Consider the following 22246-nt stretch of genomic DNA (forward strand, 5'->3'; position numbering starts at 1 on the left):
TCTGAGGCACAGGTTTACCTTGTGTGCGTCTGGACTCTGTTTAGCAATATATGTTAAATCTGATTTATTCTGTGCTCATAGGTTGGCAAAAGCAGCTTTCGATGATGCTATTGCAGAACTGGATACACTGAGTGAAGAAAGCTATAAGGACTCTACACTTATCATGCAGTTGTTACGTGATAATCTGACACTATGGACTTCAGACATGCAGGGTGATGGTAAGTAAACTCTGCTCTAAAATGCTGCTGTCCCCTGATCTCTGCCCAGAAAACAGAGCATGGAAATGTAGATTGGTTCGGTGTTTTACTTCGGTCTTTCCTAATAATTGACCTTCCTGAACTTCTGTCCTTTCTTAACACTGGATAAGTCGATAGGGGTGACACTAGCTTTTTTGAGCAGCATTTCAGCTCTCACTTGAAGGAAAGAGGTGTGGAATTAGTAACTTTTTTTTAACCCCACCTGGCTGTTTAGGCATCTGTGATTATTTTAAAAACAGTGATTTCATTTAATTCAGCTTTTCTTTCTTACGGCTTGTCATGTTCATCTATGGTTGTCATTCCAAGCAGACATGAATTTCCAGTGCAGGAGGAAATATTGCAAATGATCTAATTCCCCTTTTTTCAGGTCACTCAATATTTCTGTTAGCATTTTAGTGGAACATTTACTGCCATCATACTAATCACTTCACCTTACAGCACTTGCCATATCTTTTACTCTTCTTATGAAGAATTGAGTATGAAGAGAAGAGGAAAAAGAAAAAGGGATTTTGTAAAATACTTTGTTACCAGAAAAAAAAAAGCAAGCTTGGGGAAATCTAATTTGCTATTCGAGATGCTTGAAGTACTTTCTTTAATACTCCCAAAAATGCTAGGTTGCGACTCCTGAAGTGGGCTATTGCCAGAGCAAATACCGAATATATCCCCTGACAGTACCAGAGGGTGGGACATTGATTGCTTCTGTTTACTAATAGCCGATAGTTTATTTAAAAGTGGTTTTTTGGCATACTGAGTGGACCTTTCTCTCTTACACTTTCGCATACAATGCTAAGTACAAATCTACTCTTCTTTAGTTTTTTTGAATTATGCCTTCTGTTTCACTGATTGTTGGTAGTGAACTAAACACATTCTCTATCTAGAAAGATGAAACTTGTGTGTTCTTCTGCAAAAATTATGTCCTGGAGAGACAAGTGGAAAGAGCTGGCTGACTTTACTTTGAACTTTTGCTGGGGTGGGGGGGAGGTCAGTCCTGTTTAAAGTATGTTAGGTACTTAGAAATGCACGGAGGTTTGAAACAACATTGCTGCTTAACTTCAGATAAAATAATGAGACTTAAGTTAACATCTTACAAAAAGAATTTGAAGCATGGTGGTAGCCATATAGCATTACTTTGGAGTACGTTATTGGTGTAGTGTCCATTTGAAAGCAATTGTAGCATCTCTTTAACTTTTTACTGACTGCCTGTTTTTGTGTAGGATTGATGGGTTTGTTTTAAAGAAGTATTGTTACTTGATAGCTTCTAGCTCTTTGCGTGGATTAGGAGTATTGGATGTTGCAGGTCACATTTTACCCCTATTTCTTTGGGCTTTTGACAGAACTGCGAAAACTAAACGTGTGGGGTCTTTGCTCCTAGGTTACCTTGCATCCTAGTGCTCAAGTCTCTTGCAAGGGACCACACCTTGCTTTCAAAGATGTAAGATTATCTAATGGTGCAGAGTGTATGTATGTGTCCAGGATGGATCTGTACAGACTCTGCTCTGAATACTGCAGCTATTATTAGATGCCTTCCTTGCCTTGGTTAGGCGTTGGGAAAAGAAATTTATTCCCAATTCCCACAATTAAGATAAGATCTTTTTTTTTTAATGGTGCCAAATAGCCTGGTGCTTTGTGGGAACACTGAGGAAGCCAATTCGGTGAAGTAACAAGGCTGGATGGCTGTTGCAAGATAGTAGCATTAGAACATCTTCCAAAAGCTACCTTTATTTGCATGTGAGCTGACTAACGTGTCTCACGTATATCGTAGAAATTCAACAAGACTATTTACAGAAGCTCTTTATATTTCTTTTTGCATAATCTAGATTCAAATTTCTTGTTTCATAATTAGCTCCACAGCATAGAAAATAGATATTTTTGTTCTTCCTGAAGTAGTTCAGATTATCCTAGTTACTGTTTATGATGCATGCCAGAAAGATAATGATTATGAAATTTGAAATACTGCAGAACTACTTAAAATAGTGGTGCAGTTCTTCAGGTCCACAAAAAACACGGTGTTTATGCATAATGTTTAGACACAGGTGCAAGGTTAAGTTTTTTCTCACTTCCTCACACCATGCTGATGTGCTGATGAGAGCATTCAAAACTCTTGCTTCCAGAACTCTGTATTTCCAAAATGGGTAGAGCCTTTGAAGATTGGTAAAAGTTAATAGTGGCACTGAGAAAGATCATCACAATTACCAGTTTCCTAAGGGGTGAAGGAGACTTGAAAAAGGCTTGCTCTTTTGCATTAAGCCTTTGTCTGTTTTTTGATTTCAGTTGTGTAGGTTGCAGGGAATGACTTTCTACAATCAGGTGTTACTCAGCTGCTACACTTCTCCATCTCATTACTGTATCTTTTAACCATGTCATAGACGAGCTGTTTAGTTTATTTTCACGCTTGTAATGTCGTCTTCATATGATTCCTGTTTTCCCCTTCTTTCCTGTTGTATAGATTCCTAAAGGAAAGTCCAACTGTTCATTTCCTAAAAACTCTACTTTGTAAGTCTTTGTCATGGCTTAATGAACTTTTCAGTGTCAGTTTTCTTCTGATCACTAATCGTGCTTGCCTCTGTCACTCCCTTGCTGCTGATAAATTGCTTGTATCTTTGACTCCATTCCAGGGCTAAGCAATGTTCTACCAATTTGTGACCTGTTAGCCCTACCCAGGTCCAATACGCTTGACTAAGATCCAAAGTAACTTACATGTTTGGGAATTGAGCTGCATACCTGGATGGATAGTAAGAATATTTGGGCATGAAAAGTACTTTCACAATCGCCTGTTACAGGAGTATTTGCTTAAGTGCGTTGGCTAGAGCATGCTCAGATCTTCTTTTAATCATCTTCCTGGGTTAGGGCCTCTGCTTTCCTCTCTTAAATGATCTGTTATGTAATTTTAAATGTAAATTTTTATTGTTGTTGAATGTCAGATGTCTTGTGTTCCTAGACCACCTCTTCCAAAATCTACCTTGTATTTTACCTGGTGATAATTCTGAATCTGGACATGCTCTGAGAAGGCATTCTGATTATATGCTGAAAGTCATTAGACTCATTTGATTGGATTTTATTGCGAATTAATTTTTTTGAATGGGTAGCTTTTGTTTATTGCCCTTGAGAGTACCATCTCACATGGTTAAGGATAATTGTAAAGAAAACATCTTTCAGTTTCTCTTACCAATTAACTTAATCGTGCATGTGTTCATGGCACTAGCTGAAGGACGTTGAACTTCTTCCTGTTGCAGTAGAAATTGGGCAAAGACGTGCAGAAGGCATTGCATGCAGCTCACCCAGGGGCAACTGAAGTATAACCAAACACTTATACGAGCGTCCTTGTGGATAGACTTCCATTTCACTGCATGTCGCAGCCTGGTTCTATAGGTCCAAACTGGCCGTTTTTCAAGAGAAATTAATTTCCACAAAATGTTTTCCTTTAATAACCTCAAGCCTAGGGTTTCTTGTCATCTTGGACTTGAAGTAGGGATGTTTTTTCATAGTTGTTTTGGTACCTTTAATACATGCCATCAGTGTTATTTTATAAAATTGAGTGCAGTACTTTGCTGTTTTGAGACTCGAGTGGACTTGGGCAGAAAAAAGTTTAATTTCTAAAAACTGTTTTGGTCTCATTTCTGTAGCTAGTGAATAATGTCCTTAGCGCTCTCTGGAGTAGAGATGAGGTTTTTGGGAAGGTATGTTGTGATTTAAGGATGTTGATCCGCAGCCATTCTGATGACTCTTGTCTTGGCTGTTCATCTCTTGATCAACAGGACTGAGCACATGCGCAGTCTCAAGTTTTCAGAAACAGTGGTTTGGTTTTTGTCCTTATGACAGAGTACGTCTTCTAACAGCCTGTGCTACAGTTCTGTGTGAAATGTGACAGGGTGACTATAAGGCTTAATTTCCATGGAAATGCTTCACTCCAGAACTGGCTGTTACGAGAGTGTGTGTGTCATTTATACAAGTGTGTGAGCGAGCGTGTGTACTTGCATGAAACTATTAATCTCTAGATGCTTGTTAAGCCATTCTGCGAGTCTCATTTTTAAAAGTTAACGTCTTCCTTACTTTTAAACACTTTCATAGGTGAAGAACAGAATAAAGAAGCGCTGCAGGATGTGGAAGATGAAAACCAGTGAGACACAAAGGCCAACAAGAGAACCCATCTCTGACCACCCTTCCCCTTCCCCACAAAAACCCTCAGTGTCACTCTGAGAACCACCAAATCTGACTTTTACATTGGGTCTCAGAATTTAGGTTCCTGCCCTGTTGGGTTTCTTTATTTTTATTTTTTTTACACAGTTTAAAAGTTCTTAAAGGCAAGAGTGAATTTCTGTGGATTTTACTGGTGCCAGCTTTTAGGTTCTTTAAGACACTAACAGGACTGCGTAAAAGCTCTTTCAGCATTACTGTATTGTCTCCTGCCAGCTGTGGCGAGATTGCCATTAGAAGTGGATGTTACACCTGAAGGCCGTTAGACTTGTAGGGGAGAGATTTGTTATGGCAAGGTAGTGCGCATGTGGTGGCATTTTTCTTTTTTTATAACTGTTTAAACTGAATTTTATACCAATGTTTAAACTTAATTGGGTGTTTAGCTTGAAGTTACAGGTTGCATTGGGACATATATTGTAGTGGTTTTACTGTATAAAAACAAAAGGTTCCAAACTGCTGAAATGTTGCTGAAAATCATGGTGCTGGTAACAGTTCAACAATCCGTGGCTGCTCATTCTTGCCTATTCTTTACTTTTCCTCAAAGCAGGTTAGCATTGAAGGTGGCATTGATAAGCCTGCATGCGTGTTCAATATTTTTTCTTTCTCCCTCCCCTTTCCCCATCTCCCTTCGCTCGCTCAACCTCTTTTGTTCAGTATGTGTAACTTGAAGCTAATTTGTACTACTGGATATCTGACTGGAGCCACAGATACAGAATCTGTATTGTTCTTACTGAAACACAGCATGGAATTAACATTAAACTTAAATAAAACAAACCTAAATTAAAAATGCCAAATATTACCATGACTTTCTTTTATATTTTAGTTATTTCAGTAAGAATAACTTTCCTTTGTTGCTTGTAATAGGAACACTTGGAGAGGGGGAGAGAGAGAGAAAGAGAAGTAACAGCATTGTTCTTCAGACATGAGATAAAGTAAGATCCCAGTCTTATGCGTAAGTAGTATAGCCGTGAGGCCAGCCTCCTAGAAGACAGCCTGCTTTGCATCAGGAGTCAGCAGCTCTTCCACACCATTTATTCAGCCTTTCCCCACCTGAATGCACAAAAAGCCGTGATCTGGTTGGTGCATTCCTCTCGCTTGCCCTCACAGCGCTCCTCTCCATCCACGTAACTGGACTGGATGAGAAGGGAAACACATTATCTTAACGTCCACCCTGCTTAGCTGGTGTCCTCGAAATCTCTAGGAATAATCTGCTCCTTGCGATAGACGGTAGCGGGGCTACCCTCTGTGTAGATAGATTGGGCCTGAGAACCAGAGACGCAGCAGGACTGCGTGACAAATGAGAGAAACAAAATCATACCCCCCCTCTCAAAAAAATAAGAAATGTGATGAAACAGTTTCTACAACAAAGACAAGGTGTGGGGTTTTTTTGTAAAAATTTATTGAGCGTAGTCTTGAAGAGGTTATATAATAGCGTATACAGCATTGTATAGTATATACACTCTAGCATATACAGTGGTATGGTGTATATGTACTACAGTGTATACAGCATTCCAGGCCTGGGGCAGTGTTTGATAACTGCATAATGTCGGAAACCAAAAAGTAGGAGGCCGAGCCGACTGTATGTGAGTGGCAACATGTTTGGTTATATTTTATTCAGGGCTTACTGTAACTGTTGTTGCTACTGCATCAGGATAGAGGTGGAATGTGAAGGATTTCTAAGGCAAGTAGAGTGCAAAATGTACTGTTTGAGGTCTAGAACTCGGAAGTTGGAGCTGTGATTTGCAGTCAGCAGGTATTTGACACGTAGCTGTCCACCCTGTAGCCATTTGGGTTGTTAAATGAAGGTGCTTAGTATTAATCTCTGACGCAGTCTGAGACCAGTTAGCATTCAAAACGTGTATCGCTTCTAGCGTTGGGTTAGAACTGGAGTGAAGTGACACAGCTTGCTTAGGAAGATGCTTCTGTGCAAAGGAGCTGTCAGCCAGTTGGTCAGTAATGCCAGCAGCGCTGAACTAGCCATCTCTTCCTCTTTAAGGCAGTACAGAGAGGCATTTATACAAACATTGTGGAGCTTTATTGTGGGAACTCAAACTTCCAGTTATCGCTGAAAACGAGAGGAAAAGCAACTTTTTCTGAAGGTGCTGCTCTGAGCCTGATGAGCTGTGGGGGAAGGGGCAGTGGTGACTCCCAGACAGGTACAAGGTGGGAGGGAAAGCTCATGTGCACATCCTGTGGCCAAGGACTACAGGTTTCATTTCCAGCCTAGAGCGGCACAGAGAAGTGGTGGCCTCTGCAGTTTGTATTAATTACTTAGGTTTTGTTTGGATGTGTGGATATGAAAAAGTTCCTACGGTATAAAAATATCACTACAGAGCAAGAAATGGGACAAGTGACTTGCTTTGAAAAAAAAAAAAGTAAGAGTCTCTGATCCAGATGAGTGAAGAAGTTACATGATGGGGTTTCTCAGGTTCACACCTTATAATCATAAACTAAAAACAACAAAAATTCCAAATCTAAAACATAAAAGTTTCCACATCAACTCCATTTCTTGTAGTGCATCTCCCATACTCAGCTATAAAGTATTTACAGGGTTGTACTCATTTACAGAATATGGCTTTAATATATTGTAACACAAAGCATCAAAACGTCTCAGAGCAAAATTCTTCATAAAACTTTCTGAATATAAAGTTTGGCATTTCATTGATTTGGCTGACAAAGCAGCAGAGTTAGTTACTTGTTTTCTGATTGTGCTTTTTGATGAGGACAAGCACAAAATTTTGGTCGTTTCCATCAGGGCTTAAACTCTCAATAGAGCTACCTCTCCCTCAAAGCCCAGCTGAATATGTTTCATGAGCCACGGTTTCACAGACATGGCGTTGGACCCATGCGTTTGCCACTAAGGTAAGGAAGAGAAGGCCTTTCTTTTGGAACTTTCATATTAAGACAAGAAAGCAAGATGTATTTTGTGGTGGTTTTTTTTTTTTCTGAAAGTGCAGGTCTTTGGTAACAATAAACAAAATGAGCAAAGCGAGGAAGGAGGGGGGATTTTGCTGGGAACAATGTCCAGCCAATTCTATAGGGTGCAGTCAGACTGACGGAGGAAAAGGTCCTGTCGTGGTGGCACGTTTTATCATCGAGAATTCAAACGTGGAGCAACCTGCAGGAGAAGAAGGACAAGCTAGAAAGCGTGTTGAAAACAAAGATGCTGCAACAGTTTTAGCTCCTAAACAACTTTAAAGCGCACTAAAGCCTGGCTTGTGGAATTAAGCTGTTGCGCCACAGCATGTGAAGCTTGCTCTGCTCTGAAGTTGGCCGGTCTGGGCAGGAACCACAAGCCGATATTGGCAATTCAGTAAGTTGGAGTCCACAGTGCGCTTATGCCCCAGTGCCTGTGGTTATATTAAAACCTTCTCCCTAGGCTAGCAGTACAAGACGACTGCTTTGCTGAGGAGGGAGGGGCAAAACTGGAAAAATGTTCCCAGGGACGGTTTGAAAAGGGCGGGGGAAAAAAATTATGGGATGTGTTTCTTCATAGTCTAAGAAGTTACTTGGTTTGCTGTTACTGATAGCAAATAAAGCAGCCTGATCCTTGCTTCAGCATGCTTATGCAAATTTAATCTCTCTTCCCGTGTCGTCTGTAGGCATTCCATAGAGCAAGGAGATCCTTTCGCAGCGCTACGTTTGTGGCTTTTCACAGAACAGACTGTTTCAGTGAAGAGGGAAGCTGGAATGTTGATTGCCGTTCTGAGGCTAGTCAGCCTGCAGTAGGACAGGGGAGCTCGCTCTTTCAGCTCTGATGCTGGAAGGGGGGTGAGTGCAGTCTGACTGGGTTTTGGATTTATTTCTGAATAACCTTTAATCTGACAATGCATAAATCAGTTGCATGACTATATCTGACTAGCAGGAAGACTACAAACAATCTGAGAAGGGAAGAGGATTTCTTTTTGCTTCCTGCGTTTTTAAATGTCTTTCTAAAATTTGATTTGCAACGGAGTATAGCATTAAAGCCTGAATCTTGGGGAGGGGAAAAAAAAGTGATTGGACAATCACTTAATGAGTTCGAATAAGCCTGGCAGTCTTGAGACTGCAGGAAGAGAAATACAACGCACAGCTCCAACTGGGGAAAAGGCTGGTAGGCCAGGGCAGTGCATTCGGCAAGAAAGTCACGTGGCATGTGTCCATCTGCTGCAAAGATGGTTTAATGCCAAAATCTGGGTTTGGATCCACCGCGAGTGAACTACCATTTCTTACCGACCTCGGCCTGTACTCACCACTGTTAGATGGCCGTTCTTGGCTTTGGCTATAAGCAGTTCTGATCCCGATATAAAGTCAATTATGCCTTCTTTGCCTTGCCCAACTGTAAATTTTATGCTGCGAAGAGAAGGAGGTAAGAACAGATTTGATGAGTATTTGTGACCTCTCTACTAGCTTAGTTTTACCCTTTTCTCGTGTAAGTGGCTGCTTTGTATTGATGCTTAGCTGCAATAGATCTGCTTGTTCAAGGAAATGGAGCCTTAGTTAAGATGTATTGGGTACATTTTAATGTCGTTTAGGTATGTTTCTGTAGCCCTTTAATGCTGAAGCAGAGCGCTCTCCAGAACCAACACCAGAAAACCAAGGCAGCTCCTGAGAGGGGCTTGGCTGCACTCACCTGCCCTGGTTGATGTTGACATTATTGACTTTGTCTGCCTGCATGGCTGTTTTTGTTAGTGTCTCGATCACATGGTCACTTTGAAGTACAACATCACCCTGGGAGGAGAGAGACAATGGTTTACGATCATGGCTTTACAGTGTCAGTATACCAAAATGGTTATGCTGTCATTAACAGGGACAGAACTCTCTCCTTAGGTTAGCATGGGAAAACACTTCTCCGAGTGGACAACAGGCTTGGTGGAGATCTGCAGGGGGGTTGGGTCTCTTGTGGGTCACACTGCACTTAGGGCAGTTAATTGATTTACAAGGTATCGGTAATGGGGGCAAGGGATAGCACCAGTCCTGTTGGTGAACAAGTCACTGGTGAACCCCATCTGTGAGCACAAGTAAATATAAGTGAAATGCTACTTAGAGCTGGCACAAAGTTAGTTACACACGTGTCACCGTGTGTGTGGTCTTCCCCCCCCCCCAGCCTGGATCTTCTGCTCTTTGTGCCTTTAAAACTTTTTCTAGAGGTGGTTGGTGAAATGATGGATGAGTCCCGCTACCTTCTGTTTGTTATCCTCACAGTGCACGTGCAGCACAAACAAGTTATCGCTCAGGCTGCTGACGGAGATGCCTGCAATAGAGAACGGCCATTTGACACCCAACACAACTCTACTGGGATTCCTGCATGCGTTTCAGAACCTCTCCCAGGAACGCAGCAACTGTTGGTCCCACACCAAGAAACCTGACAGCTGAGAAGCTGCACAGAAGCACTGCGCTAACATGCCAGCAGCGAGGCTGAAGAGGCTGCAAGGTGACAGCTTCAAACTGTGCTCTTTAAGATGGAAAAGAAACTTTCAGATGCCTCTGTCCATCAGAAGCAGGAAGAACGCCTGTTTACAACCTGTCACGGCCTTCATGGACTTGACAAAGAGCTGCTTTGGCCAGTTAAGGGACCTATGACCAAAACTTTACCTTTCAGCACCCCCTGGACAGACACTTCATTCCAGCCCTGTAGGTGGATGAGTGGTGTCATTACTGGGGTACTAAGAAGGAGAGGGACAACTGGAACAATGGGGTCACTGTTGTCTTCCCCCCGTTGCCAACATGTGGTAAGAAAGGCCAGAGCTGCTGTAGGAGCTTGGCTCCAGAAAGCTGTCACTGCTGTGAATTCCTTGCTCGCCCTGCAGCTAGGCTTGGGGACAGGCTGAACCCACACCCACTCGCTGGCGTATTGGTCCTTGCAGATCCAGTCCTGAGCTGCTGCAGGTTCTCGTTATGCTGCACTGTGACTGACTCGGGCTCCGAATCCAGCATTTCTGCTCACCAGCCAGCGGTGCCTTCTGACCGTACAGTAGGCAAGAGGCGTAGCCTCTGCAGGGAGTTGCTCATGTTGCTAAATGAACAAAATCCTCTCCCTGGGGTAGGTGGGTAGGGATTAGTTAAGGAGCACTGTGCTGTCTTTCAGGAGTGTCTGTTTCTTCATAGTTTATTTTTGGACTTCGTTTAATATCTTGATATGAACCCGATTAGCTATTTGAATTGAGCTAGCCCAACACCCTAGCAGAGGTAAACATACATCTTTGCCATAATAGTGTCTTATGGGAGTCACAGAACCCTGAACTAGTGTTGCCCTTGGAAACACTTCAAAGGGTGACAGAAATGCAGGAGGTAGTTGCATCAGGCTAACATTGAAATGATTAGCACCAAAACTGGCTGTGAAGAGGAACTGCAGCGGAGCTGGAGACAAGGCTGTGAACTGAGAAGTTTCAGACAAAGCCAAGTAATGACTACAGTGCACCAGACGCCGCAGTTTTCTCTGTCTGACCAAGGTCCCCCCTCTAAAATTAGTGTTCAGTCCGTGTCAGATATTCAGAGGGCTGAAAGCTGGAGCGGTGTCCCAAGCCACTGCTATGTAATGATGGCGCAACTCCCCTGCGGCAGAGACGCGCAATTGGGAAATGACTTCGGAGGCGGCTTGGGGGGGAGATGAATTGAGTAATTTTTGTGACATCTTATGGAGTTTAATTTTAGAAAAAAACTCAGTTTCAAGATATTACAGACTTGAATGTATGCTGATGCTTGTCAGTATCAGATACTTCCATTCTTGTCCAGGACAAAGACAAATTGATTATTTTATTATTACTTATTTAACTGTAGCCAAGGTGAAGTCTGACTTCAGTCAAGTGAGCCAAACCCCATTTATGTTACATTCTCACCTGTCAGATTGGCATAGTCGATGCGTTGTTTGATTTTGGATTCTTCGACTATGACGACTGCGTTCTGGGTAAGAAGCAGCTGCCGTGCTCTTGCTTTGTATCCTTTCCGGTCGTACTTGATCACAGGAACTGCATACTGAAATAAGTGTTAACAGTGCTAAAAATGCAACTTGTTTAATTGTCAGCTACCTTCCCTCTAGCCTAGAGAGCTCGCAGGAGGTACTGACCCGTGGTTGGTAAACTGGGACTGGGGGCAATCCTTTTGAGTCCTAGTCTCAGTTCTGCCACAGACATCCTTGTTGACCTAGAAGAGTTCTGAACAGTAACTTGGTGACTACAGCTGTCTGACTGCGGGCTTGACAAATCTAGGTTTAGCTGCAGTCTGCGTAGGTTTCTTTATCGCTCCTTTCCTCTCCAGCCCTGCCAGCTGCAACCCCTTCAGTTCTTCACTGACAGAAACTTGCCCAAGTCTCACAATCTATTTCTGAGCCATCAGCTCTTCCCATAGACTATCTTCTAAGGTATTACAAGCTTCGTGTAATGTAAAATTCTTGCTGTATTTTCTTCAGAAATCTAATCTGCTGCTGCTCTGCTGAATAACTCTAGAGGCTCAGCAAAAGTATTAGGACACATATCTCACCTTAATTGCTTCACTTTCTAAAGCCTGAAGGACTTTAGCATTTATCTCTTCGTTACCTGTATTAAAACCAAAAAGGTGGGGTCAGAAAGAGAAATTTCTAGCAAGAGTAGTTAATCCTCCCCTTTCTTCTTCCTGTTTGACACCACCTACTCACCAAGTCGAGTGTTGATGAAGAGTCTAGGAACGCTCTGAGGGTAATTGTCTTTTTTACCCTTAAAAATCTCACTGGCAATTACTTTTTGTTCCAACTGCAAGGACAAAAGATGTATTCGTGTTTAGTATAAAATGTCTCCTTAAATAAAAAGATAAATCTGTCTTAAAAGAGATGTTCTTTGTTTTTTTAGCAATCGTCATCTAGTTCTGACTCCTGAATCATACTGGTCACAAAATTACACAAAATATTCCATACATCCCTTACATTTTCAACAGCTATCCAATCTTTAGGGCAGAAAAGAATTTTTTTTTTTTTCCCCTTTATCTTTCATCTCAGAAGTATGCATCACCTTTTCATCTGGACCTAGTCTCTGGATTTTGCTAATGCCCATGTTCAAAAAGTCTCAGACTCCTCCCACTGCAATGATTCTCTTAACTCTTCCTCCTTAAGCTTAAACAGTTTGTTCTCCTGCTCTGCCCCATCTGGCTTTTTTCATGTTTCAGATCAGTTATTTTTTCTCCCCCTGAAGCCTTTCCTTGAAGTCCTGACAAAGAAGTTACGTCCTTATTAGCACCGTGTAACACATTCATTACAGCTCCCTGGTCTCAGCGCTCTCTACCTTATCCTCTGACAAACAGTACAGTTCCGTTAGCTGCCGAGTTGCCCTGGGAGTTCCTGTTTAAATGATGAGTCACCGCAAACCTTTGGTCCCTTTCGGAGGGGCAGTATTCCAGGATGCAGTCACCCCACGCTGTCACTACGAGCCGTGCTCTTAGCTCCTAACTTGTGCTCCTTCCGAATAAGACCAAAACCAGTGAACGAGGAAACGGGAAACCCCCTTTGCTTTATTTCGGGCAAATGCATGTTACGGGGGCTGTTGCACAGTTTAAAATACCTGAGATGATTTACAGGTAAAAACGTGGATAAAAGATACTCGTCACCAGTGAGTCTGGTTTGCTGGGGAAAAGAAAGCGTTAGGCCGAGTTTCCACCTCCGGCTCAGTAATGGCTGGTATTAATCCTGTGCCCTTAATCACAGGCTCAGCCACTAACTAATCTACAGCATTTCATTACGTGTGCTGAATACTTCGCAGGCTTTCATAAGCAGTATGATACACTATGCAATAAAAAAAAAAGCTTAATGACAACTATCACGATCATCTCATAACAGTTACATCTAAAGTGTTTAACGTACACATTTCCTATTATGTCCCTTCACTGAGCTTTTTTTAATATTAAAAAAATTCCCTCCCCCTACCTTCCCATGACTGAGATGAATCAAATTTCAGTATCATTTTTGTTTGTTCGAGCTAGAACAGCAGCTGTAACACTTCATGTAACTCCTCTGTTTGGGAAATGACTAGTTTTGTGTCTGCAGAATTCTTGGTACAAGCAGAATAATGCGGCTTCTTACATTTCTGTCTTCCATGGGAAGAAGACCAGGGCCTTTCAGTATAGAAATTACATAGGGGCATGGATATACAACGCTATTTAAATAATATGTATTGAAATTACACGTATAATGGTTTTTCTTTTATTTTATGCACATTCTGGTCTTTTATATTTTTGTCACTAACCTAAAAAAAAAAATTTAAAAAAATCAGTGCTCTTGTGGAACTGTTAGCCAACCACGGAAGAGCACAGTGATTCAGGAGTTCCTCCACCTCACCACCGCTGCTGTGCCTCCCTCGGTAGTAGCACCCTTGTCCCTCCCATCCAGCTGTTCCCCTCCTTAATTTCTTACAATAAATAATGCTGTTCTTGGGAACATCAGCGTAGTTTGTGAAGTAACATAAAGTTGTCTCGTACCTGCTGCTTCCACTCTGGGCTGATTCTCTTGCAGTAGGTCCAGACCATGTTCTGCATACAGAGCTGTCGCAGGAGCTGGGATGCCTGAAGAAGAAATGGCACAACAAATGAGAACAGCCCCAAATTACTGACAAACCAATTCAAACAGTGAAGACAGATGAGAAGCAACTGCAGGAAACGCACTGCTGAACTACAATACTGCTTCATTACCGAGAGTCGCTTCTAAAATTAAGTAACAGGAAGTTTGTTTTCCACCTTTCTAAGAGAGTTTGCTCCGCAACATTCTCCAACTGCTTTAGAACGGAGAACGAATACCAGGAGCGCTCCCCTTTACGCTGCTGTGCCCTTCCTCGCTTCCAGCTGTACCTGCGTTCCAAACAAACAAGGACCTTTGGGTAAGATAACTGGGACTTTCTGCAGTATTTTGTTTTGATCAGATAAAAACCCCAACTCTGCCAGATGCAGAACAATAATGGCAATAGAGGAAGTTCAATATGTTCTTCACAGGCAACTGCATTGTCATTGCAGCCCATTTAACTTTCCAGAGGGAACTTAATTTGTTCAGAGAAAAAGGGAAGAAAATTTCAGAAACGGATGAGAAAACCAGTAGAAAATGGTGTTGCAACAGCACCACACTCCCGAGAACTTTCAATGCTATAGCTCTAATAATTTTAGAGATATGCTGTAATTACACCCATGTGATGATGTGTGGATTAATTCTACTAGTAGCGATGCTAATGCGACGTGGAACTTGAGCGAGAACCCGGTTCCTTCTTGCTCCGGTAGCAGGAGGGTCCCCTCAGGCCTTTGCTGGCCCGTGGTCTTCAATACTGCCCCGAGTCCCCTCCGCCCTGCGTATCGTTCACCTGACCCTGGTGCGGCTGTGCCTACCTCACAGAGCGAGGGAGGAGGAGTTGGCCACGATTTGTCCAAAACGTTTTTTGGCAAATTACGCTTGAGGTTCATCAGGAAGGAGAAGCGGATGTAATCGAGGAAATACTCGTTCTCTGGGCAGCGAGGGTGGTTCCGGTAAATAAAACCTTTAATGAACCTGAGGAAGAAGAAAAGTTTGTGAGAAAATTAGAGGTGTTTAGAGGTCTCTTCCAACCAAACCATTTTCTGGGATTTACTTAGTAGTTGTAATTTATTAAAAAAAGCTCTGACACTATAGTGACAAGAAAGTTTATTCTTACTTGTCTAAGATTTGTCTACTTGTCTAACAATTTCTATTGTTAAGAAATAAGTACCCATTTGATGGCTTGGCTTATTCTTTACGCACCTTCTGATAGTCTCTACTGCCCACTTCTTCTTGGCAGCTTTTCGGCGTCCCAAGGTTCCCCGCCACCAGGACTGGATCGCTATTGCTAAAAATAACACAAAGATTTTCCCCTGAGCGAGCTCCTTCATACCAATATTGACGCCGTACAAAACCGGCAACAAAGAGTGCTCAAGAAAGCCCGCTCTGTAAGTAGACAGCCGAACAACATTTAAGTTCTTAACAATATGACACAACGGATAAATGTCAATAAAAAGCACCGGCGGATGGGAACTGCTGTACGGGGGCTGCTGGGTGAACACGAGTTCAGTGGAAGGACTGGGTACCACACCGACATCTTCCATTCTACTTCCAGCGAGGCTTTGGGGACGCTCCTTCGTGCCCATCAAACTCAAGTCATCTCTGACAACAACGGCCACTTCAAACCGCACAGTTACGCAGCACTGCAGTTTCCTCTCTCTCTGTCTCATACCTGAGTGTTTCATGTGCAGGAATTTCTTTCGACGGTAGAAACCTCTCCACGTGGCCTGCATTTTTGTTGCTGAAATTGCAAGAAAAACAGCAATTTGAAATTGTGACCAAGCAGATTTTGGTAGAAAAAGGGTCAACTTTTTAAACAACCCCCGCCCCCCGCTCCCGAAAAAAATAAATCAGAAAACAGACAGGTAACTGTCCATGAAGCTACTGCAGTGTGTGTGACTCACCCAGACTCTGCTTCCTCACTTCCAGAGCATCTTCCGTTGCAAACAAGGTCTTGGGAAAGCGGATAAAAATCTTTGTTCTACAAATAGAAATAGAGGATTGTGTTTAACATGCCGGAGCAGTTTGCTTCCTGCCCTTAGCATCCCCTTTGGGATCTCTTATCTTTTCCTCACCCGTTAGGTAGAGAAGCCTTATTTAAAAGCAATGACACGCATGTCCAATGATTCATAATCTCAAATTAAGAAACTAGAAGAACTAACCGTCCCATTTTGTATTCTTCCTGTTTGTAGCCAAGGTGCTTCACCAGCACAGCCACCCCATCGTGGGGCCGGCCATCCCACGTAGGCCATGTTTCTGGACACAGTGATTTGTACCTGTAAATTGACAGCAGAAGAAATCTTAGGGAGAGAAGTCCAATCCCCGCGGGGCAGCGGGAAGGGAGAGGGGCCATGCTTCTCGCTCCCTCAAGAAAATAAGTCCTCCAGGTGTAAGGGCTGCCTCTTCGCTGTTCAGAACAGCTCCCCAGCCTCAACGTCTGTGGGACCGAGACCAGGGGGAGGAGGCAGCAGGGAGAGAGAAGTCCAAGGAGGTAAATCCTACCTCTGCAGGAAAACTTCGTATTTTCTTCGATATGCAAACCCAGCTCTGCGCACTCTGAGGTTCTCCATCAGCCCTAGGTATTTCACTTGATGTCGGATGAGAACTTCATCAAATCGGTCTTGAGAGAGCGTGAAAAGAGAGAGACGTGATCAATGTATACCTGTCCCTTATTCCCCTAAATAAGGGGAACGTTCAGTTCTTGGTTATATCTTACACAATTATCTTTCACCTCTGACCCAGCCTCATGGTGCAAGTCCTACACACCTTGCTTTGTCTCTCCTGTCTTCCCCCCCGCCCCTTTAATATACATTTATATCTAGTTCCAAAAAGAAGTTCTCCTTTAGGATGTTCTATGCATGCAGGAGGAAGAAATGAGGGAGAATAAAGGTCATTAAAAGGAAGTCACGGGGGTTAATAATTCTTCGCTTTAAACATGACCCTACTCCACCCAAGACCAGTGCTCCCATTCTGATTCCTGGCTGCTGGCACTGCCACCACCTCCCCACATGCAGCTCTAGCACAGACCCAGAATGAAAAAATCTTGCAGGACTTCTTCATTTGAGCTCCTTTCTGTGCCTCGCTGACTGGGATCTAGTGGTCTATATATAGCTGTCATAGAAAAAAAGAGGAAGAGTCACCAGGGTCGTACCAGCCTGTTTGGCATCGTTAGGTTTCATGCAACGAATGTAGGAGGGTTCTTTGGACATCAGAATTTCCATGAGTTTGGAGAGGCTGTTTTTAAACTGAGTTGCTGCCTAGGAGAAAAGAAAGAAAACTCTGTATGAAGCGATGCCTTACAGCTAGTACTCGCGACTGCAGAACAAACCTCAGTCTCCCAGCTTTAAATGTAAGAGGCTTGCGTTCAAATTACCGTGGTTTTTATGGTAATCTTTTTTAAAAGACATGTCTTTTAAAAAAAGAGGAAACAGTCCCGCTTCCATCCAGCTCTTGCGCTCTTACCGTTTCAGGTCTCTTTTTGTCTGTCAGCTCTGTCCTGTCAAAACACTGATTTATGATAGGATTCTCCGAGTTGCACATGGTCTGCAGAGAGAGACGTTTTCAGAGATAAAGTACAGAGTATTCTTCAGAGAACTATCAAAGAAACATGGGACAAAACTGTTTGTTTGGGTTTTTTTGTTTTGTTTTGCTTTTTAATAATAAGATGAACTTCGGGCACCTCAATTTGTCTTTTCATAGCGCAGCCCTATGGACACGCATTCTCCAGGTAGAGTCTAGAAGAATCTTTTCCCTCATGTGCCACCCCATTTTAAACCCGACTCCTCGTTCTGCTGAGTATTGGAAACGTCCTCTGTCCACACTCACCTCCTTCAGGTTCCGAAAGAGAAGGTCATTGTTTTTATCTAGAAAACCTGGAAGAAAAAGAAACCGCTCAGGCTGCCACCGCTGTTCCACAGGAACTTCACGACAAGGCAGGAATTTGAGATGGGAAATTAATCTGGTTAACAGAATGATGTGTGGACGTATTCTATGCCCAGATTTTTCTTTACTATATAGTGAAGCTGTTTTAATTCAAAGGGCAGAGGATGGGAGGCGGAGAAGAGAGTGAGAGACAGCGGAGATGATGCACACACTTACCTGCAACACTGTAGGTGACCTCTCCAGCATAGTGCAAAAGCCGAAACTCCTCCCGCCCCAGTGACTTGCGAGTCTTTTGGTCAGCGAGCTTGTGCCTGGTGAGAAAGTGAAGAAGCTTCATGAGAAACAAAACGTTTGTTTCACGGGGGGATTCACTTCAAAAAAGCACTATGGCATTTGATCCAAGAGTGGGACTATGTGAACACAGCAGGGGGGCGGGGGGAATAAATCTGACTTGCTGATTTTCAAGACCAAAAGTAAATAAAGAGTTATCAACCAGCAAATCATAAAAATGTCGTAAAACGTATTTATGTTTATTTCAAAAGGATGAACTTTCAGCTTCCTGGCGAGGTTGCAGAGTGGTTCTGCATGCACATGAAATTAGAGTAGAGGCAGCAAGGCAAGAGGGCAGCGAAGACGCTGGCAGCAGGCTGGCGTACTCCTGAAATGCCGTACAGATCCTAATTCGAGCATAAGCAGAACATTCAGTAAGAATAAAAGGACATTTGGAACTCCAAAACTGAAGTAAACAACCTGAAAGGTGAAACATGGAATTCACACCCATTGAACTGGAGCGGCGGCAATACGGGTAGGTTACCAAAGTCAAAGGAGGATGTTCTTTAAGTCTGGGAAGCAGACGGGCACAAAGGTGAGCTAGTGCAACATAAACCTCTCAATTTCAAAAGCACCAACACTGCTTAAACCATTCTGATGCAGACACACCTCTGAACACTATTTTTACCAGTAAAATTCTGCTCTGTGTTCTAGTTATTCCTAGGGCCGACTTGAGTCATCGGGCATCTTCCCCCAGGAAGCCATCAATGCTGGGGAATGGTCTGGCCTAATACTCCAAAACGGAGAGTTTGTCACACCTGACGTATTGGGCCGGATCTTGGAAGAGCCAAGAAGCCGCAAGCCTGCAAATTCCTTGGACGTATTTAGCAGTAGGATGCCAGGAAGAGATCGGTGAAGAGGCAAGTCAGTAAGAAGAGTTGTTGCTCCTGTTGAATGCTGAAGCGCAGTCTTGAGAAGAGCAAGGCAGTTAGTGTTGAGAACTTATTCTACATTACCTTAACTCACGATCTAATCTCTTTGCAAAAGAAAAGACGATCATCTTTTATGTGGGACCCAGTACACCTAGGATGCTACTGCCACACACACAACGAGTTATAATGTTATCTAGGAATAATGAAAGCTCTAGGCTCTATCACACACTTGGATCCTACCAGTGTAACTGTCCTCAGCTAGGTGAACACTCACGTGAGAAAGTGAGGGTGGTTCTTCACAGTTTCCTCCAGTTTCTCCAAGAATGTTGTATCTGTGGCATCCCCAGGTCTCAGACACTCTTCATCCTGCAAACACACGTGTTCTAGCATTCATGTCCTTCTCTGCTTGTCAGCGCGCGGGCCAGCTCTAATTCTGTCTCACTGAAACACGGTCCCAGTTTGACCCTTTGGCCTTCTAGCAGGTGGGCCACCTCCTAGTTCAACAAGGGGAGAATTGTTGAGCTGAAAAGGAAAACACTTTCCTCCTTCCCGACTGCCTGGATTGGAAGCTTCTTTCCCAAGAGCAGATGGAGGCGATACAATATGGCTTTTAATGGCGTCACTGTTCAGTGTATCGTTGCTCTTCCCGCCTCCTCAAACAGTCCTAACATAAGCTTAAACCGTTTTTTTCTGTGTTCTTCCCCTTGTTTTCCACGACGCTGCCCCAAATTTATCATTTAAAAAGGTGCTGTCAACTCACCAAAATAGAAATGATGCCTTTGAATTTTTCTTCCACCAAATCACAAATTATTTTGTTATTGAAATACTGAACTGGTTCCCACTACAAAGACAAGAAATCACACTTGGGTGAAAACAATTCTAGACTGGAAAAAAACATGAAAATTTCAGAACATTTCAGACAGCACCTTACTTAAATAATCTTTCTGTTGAATTCGAAACAAAGCCTTTTCACTCATCAAATTTGTTTTCCTGACATTCCCTTCCAAAAGCTTTTTTTTTTTAATCAAAGTGAAAGACTGGAAGGGCATTACTCACTTCTAGCTGTATCACACAGAGTTACCAAAGTGTTTCAAAAAGAAAGGGAAAAGGAAAGTTCTTTAAATTCATTTACTTTGGAGACCGCTATTAGCAGCTCCTTCTCTAATCCTCTGGCCTGCAGGAGGTGCTACAAAGGAGACAGTGGAAGCGATGATATTGGCTCTTACCGCTATGCCTTCTGACTCGTACTCCTCTTGTTCCGACTTTAATGTGAGCTCTATGAAGAGCTGCTGCAATTTTTCATTACAATAATTAATACAAAATTGCTCAAAGCTGCAAACAAAAAAAATCAGAAAAAGAATCACTAACGCTGTACCACAAGTAAAAGCAGCTGTGATCAGTGGGCAGCAGCATGAATGTGTATCTGCATAAATCGAGAGAAATGGAAGAGGTTTAGCAAAATGTTTATTTACTGAATGTATAAATTTAGTAAGTTTAGCGAATCTCATGAAAGAGTTCCAGAAGGAGGGAAAAACGGACATGAAGGGTGGAACACACAGGAACACAAAAACTTTGAAGGGCCCAGTAACACTGCAAATTTGAAAGTCCCAGTTCATGGCTATCTGCCAGAGCCAGGTTCCAGGCTCCGACATAGTCCCATACACGGTTTATAGCTGTGTTTTCCTATTCACCCCACCGTGGAAAGACGCCACAAGAGCCACCGCTGTGCTGGAGAGCCGGACAAAGGCATAGTTCAAGCTATCGCATGAATATGCCCCAAAAAGGCAACAGTCTCTTTAAAGTACCAGGAACCTCAATAGCTGTAAATGCTAAGTATTAGCTGGATGCCCCGAGTGTTAGAAGCCCTGCGATTACCAGTTATTCAACTGATTTCCTGAAGTTTAAACATCATCTCTTTCTCTCTTATTAGTAAGAGAACCAGAGATGGAATCATGTCTTATTTCACAACGGAGAGAAAACACTACAATGAATGAAGTCACGCAGAGTTTACTCAAAACTCAGAGACATCAATTGAAACAAACCTGTTGTGCTGGAAAACCTCAAATCCATAGATATCAAGCAACCCTAGAACTGTTGTACTTCTCCAGCCCGGAAACTCTCCTTCCTGCAATAGGACAAAAAATAAATGTTGATACGTACTCACAGCTACGATCCATCACTGGATCTTGCCCATTTCGTTACAGCATTTACTCCTTACTCTCTTCTTAATGGAAAACTAATTTAGAAGTCACTGTACAGCATGGAGCTTACCATTTCTCTGCTTTGCAGCTAAAAGATTTGAAACTTCCTTTCGTGCTTGGTTGGATATCAACAAACAAAAGGTTCATTTACCTTGTAAGCGAGAGACTTGTTAACCTTGTTCACCAGCCAGGAGAAAGTGCGTCCATATATTGCCTTAGCAAGTGCATCCCTTGCGTAGGCTGCCTGCTCCAGGTTCAGAGGACTGATTAGCTGCATGCAGAAGGAGAAAAAAAGCCATTCAACAGCCATTCCACTGAGAGATTAGGTTTCCCTAGTTCACTGTTAATAAACAGCCACTTAACGGCATCCTGTCTGGGCTCAGCTCACATCGCTGTCTCCCAGCCGTACAGGCTGCAAGTCACCATAAGGTTATGGGACTCTCGCACTGACAACCTCCTTTGACAAGTGAGAAGCGACCTGTCCAGTTCTGGTAGGAGCGCTGACGGTGTCTCGCTAGCTCGATTCAATTCCACGTGCCTCCCAGATCCCCAGTTCATGTTCTTACCTCTTCCCCTTTTGCTATGATCTTCTTGTGGATCAACGCGTCTCGAAGAACGGAGCCCTCAACTGCTAGAAGCTGCAAAGCAGTAGAATATTAAATTAATTCATGAAGCAGTATGTTCAATTTATCAGTTCTAGTTTTAAGAGATCAGAAAGGCTAGTCCCCAGAATCACAGTCCAGTGGAACAACCCTTTATTTTTCCATTCGCACTGCAAGACTTTTTTTTCCTTCTTCTTCAACATCAGTCTTTCCCTCTTCTCCCGCACACCACCTCCTTTCTGCCAGCGGCATGACCTAACAAATAAATTGGCTCGGTTGTTCTGGCACAAAGAACTGACTAAGCAAAGCCACCGGGGTTCTTCTTTCTTTAAAACTCTTCTCCAGAGTAGGTCTATTCCCATCCCACTGCCTGAAGGCAAAAACCTCAAGTCAGTGGTGCATCAAACGGTAA

The 22246-nt window shown here is 43.0% G+C and overlaps 2 protein-coding genes across 4 annotated transcripts in view; one reads left to right on the forward strand and one right to left on the reverse strand.

Annotated features, from left to right (window-relative positions):
• YWHAE (tyrosine 3-monooxygenase/tryptophan 5-monooxygenase activation protein, epsilon) overlaps positions 1-5245 on the forward strand; it is a 26701-nt gene extending 21456 nt beyond the window's left edge. Inside the window, exons 7-9 of one of the 2 annotated variants that reach the window (XM_009333443.1) lie at positions 82-218; positions 2704-2750; positions 4326-5245. In XM_009333443.1, coding sequence (XP_009331718.1) covers positions 82-218; positions 2704-2711 — 145 coding nt within the window. In that variant the 3' untranslated portion in view covers positions 2712-2750; positions 4326-5245. The remainder of the gene's footprint in view (positions 1-81; positions 219-2703; positions 2751-4325) is intronic. The other variant, XM_009333442.1, reaches the window with a different exon arrangement.
• A 585-nt stretch (positions 5246-5830) lies between these two features.
• The window catches only part of MYO1C (myosin IC), a 33043-nt gene continuing 16627 nt past the window's right edge, over positions 5831-22246 (reverse strand). For both annotated transcript variants that reach the window (XM_009333445.1, XM_009333444.1), the window contains 24 exons: positions 21799-21870; positions 21384-21503; positions 21074-21156; positions 20258-20363; positions 19792-19872; positions 19306-19397; positions 18046-18140; positions 17773-17819; positions 17410-17490; positions 17099-17204; positions 16450-16567; positions 16110-16223; positions 15852-15928; positions 15620-15688; positions 15151-15235; positions 14763-14922; positions 13872-13955; positions 12064-12157; positions 11910-11965; positions 11270-11405; positions 9614-9684; positions 9064-9161; positions 8684-8783; positions 5831-7569 (listed from right to left, as the gene is read on the reverse strand). In XM_009333445.1, coding sequence (XP_009331720.1) covers positions 7543-7569; positions 8684-8783; positions 9064-9161; positions 9614-9684; positions 11270-11405; positions 11910-11965; positions 12064-12157; positions 13872-13955; positions 14763-14922; positions 15151-15235; positions 15620-15688; positions 15852-15928; positions 16110-16223; positions 16450-16567; positions 17099-17204; positions 17410-17490; positions 17773-17819; positions 18046-18140; positions 19306-19397; positions 19792-19872; positions 20258-20363; positions 21074-21156; positions 21384-21503; positions 21799-21870 — 2172 coding nt within the window. In that variant the 3' untranslated portion in view covers positions 5831-7542. The remainder of the gene's footprint in view (positions 7570-8683; positions 8784-9063; positions 9162-9613; positions 9685-11269; positions 11406-11909; positions 11966-12063; positions 12158-13871; positions 13956-14762; positions 14923-15150; positions 15236-15619; positions 15689-15851; positions 15929-16109; positions 16224-16449; positions 16568-17098; positions 17205-17409; positions 17491-17772; positions 17820-18045; positions 18141-19305; positions 19398-19791; positions 19873-20257; positions 20364-21073; positions 21157-21383; positions 21504-21798; positions 21871-22246) is intronic.

The sequence above is a fragment of the Pygoscelis adeliae genome, unplaced genomic scaffold (genome assembly GCF_000699105.1).
Source record: "Pygoscelis adeliae isolate BGI_AS28 unplaced genomic scaffold, ASM69910v1 Scaffold331, whole genome shotgun sequence".
NCBI lineage: Eukaryota > Metazoa > Chordata > Aves > Sphenisciformes > Spheniscidae > Pygoscelis > Pygoscelis adeliae.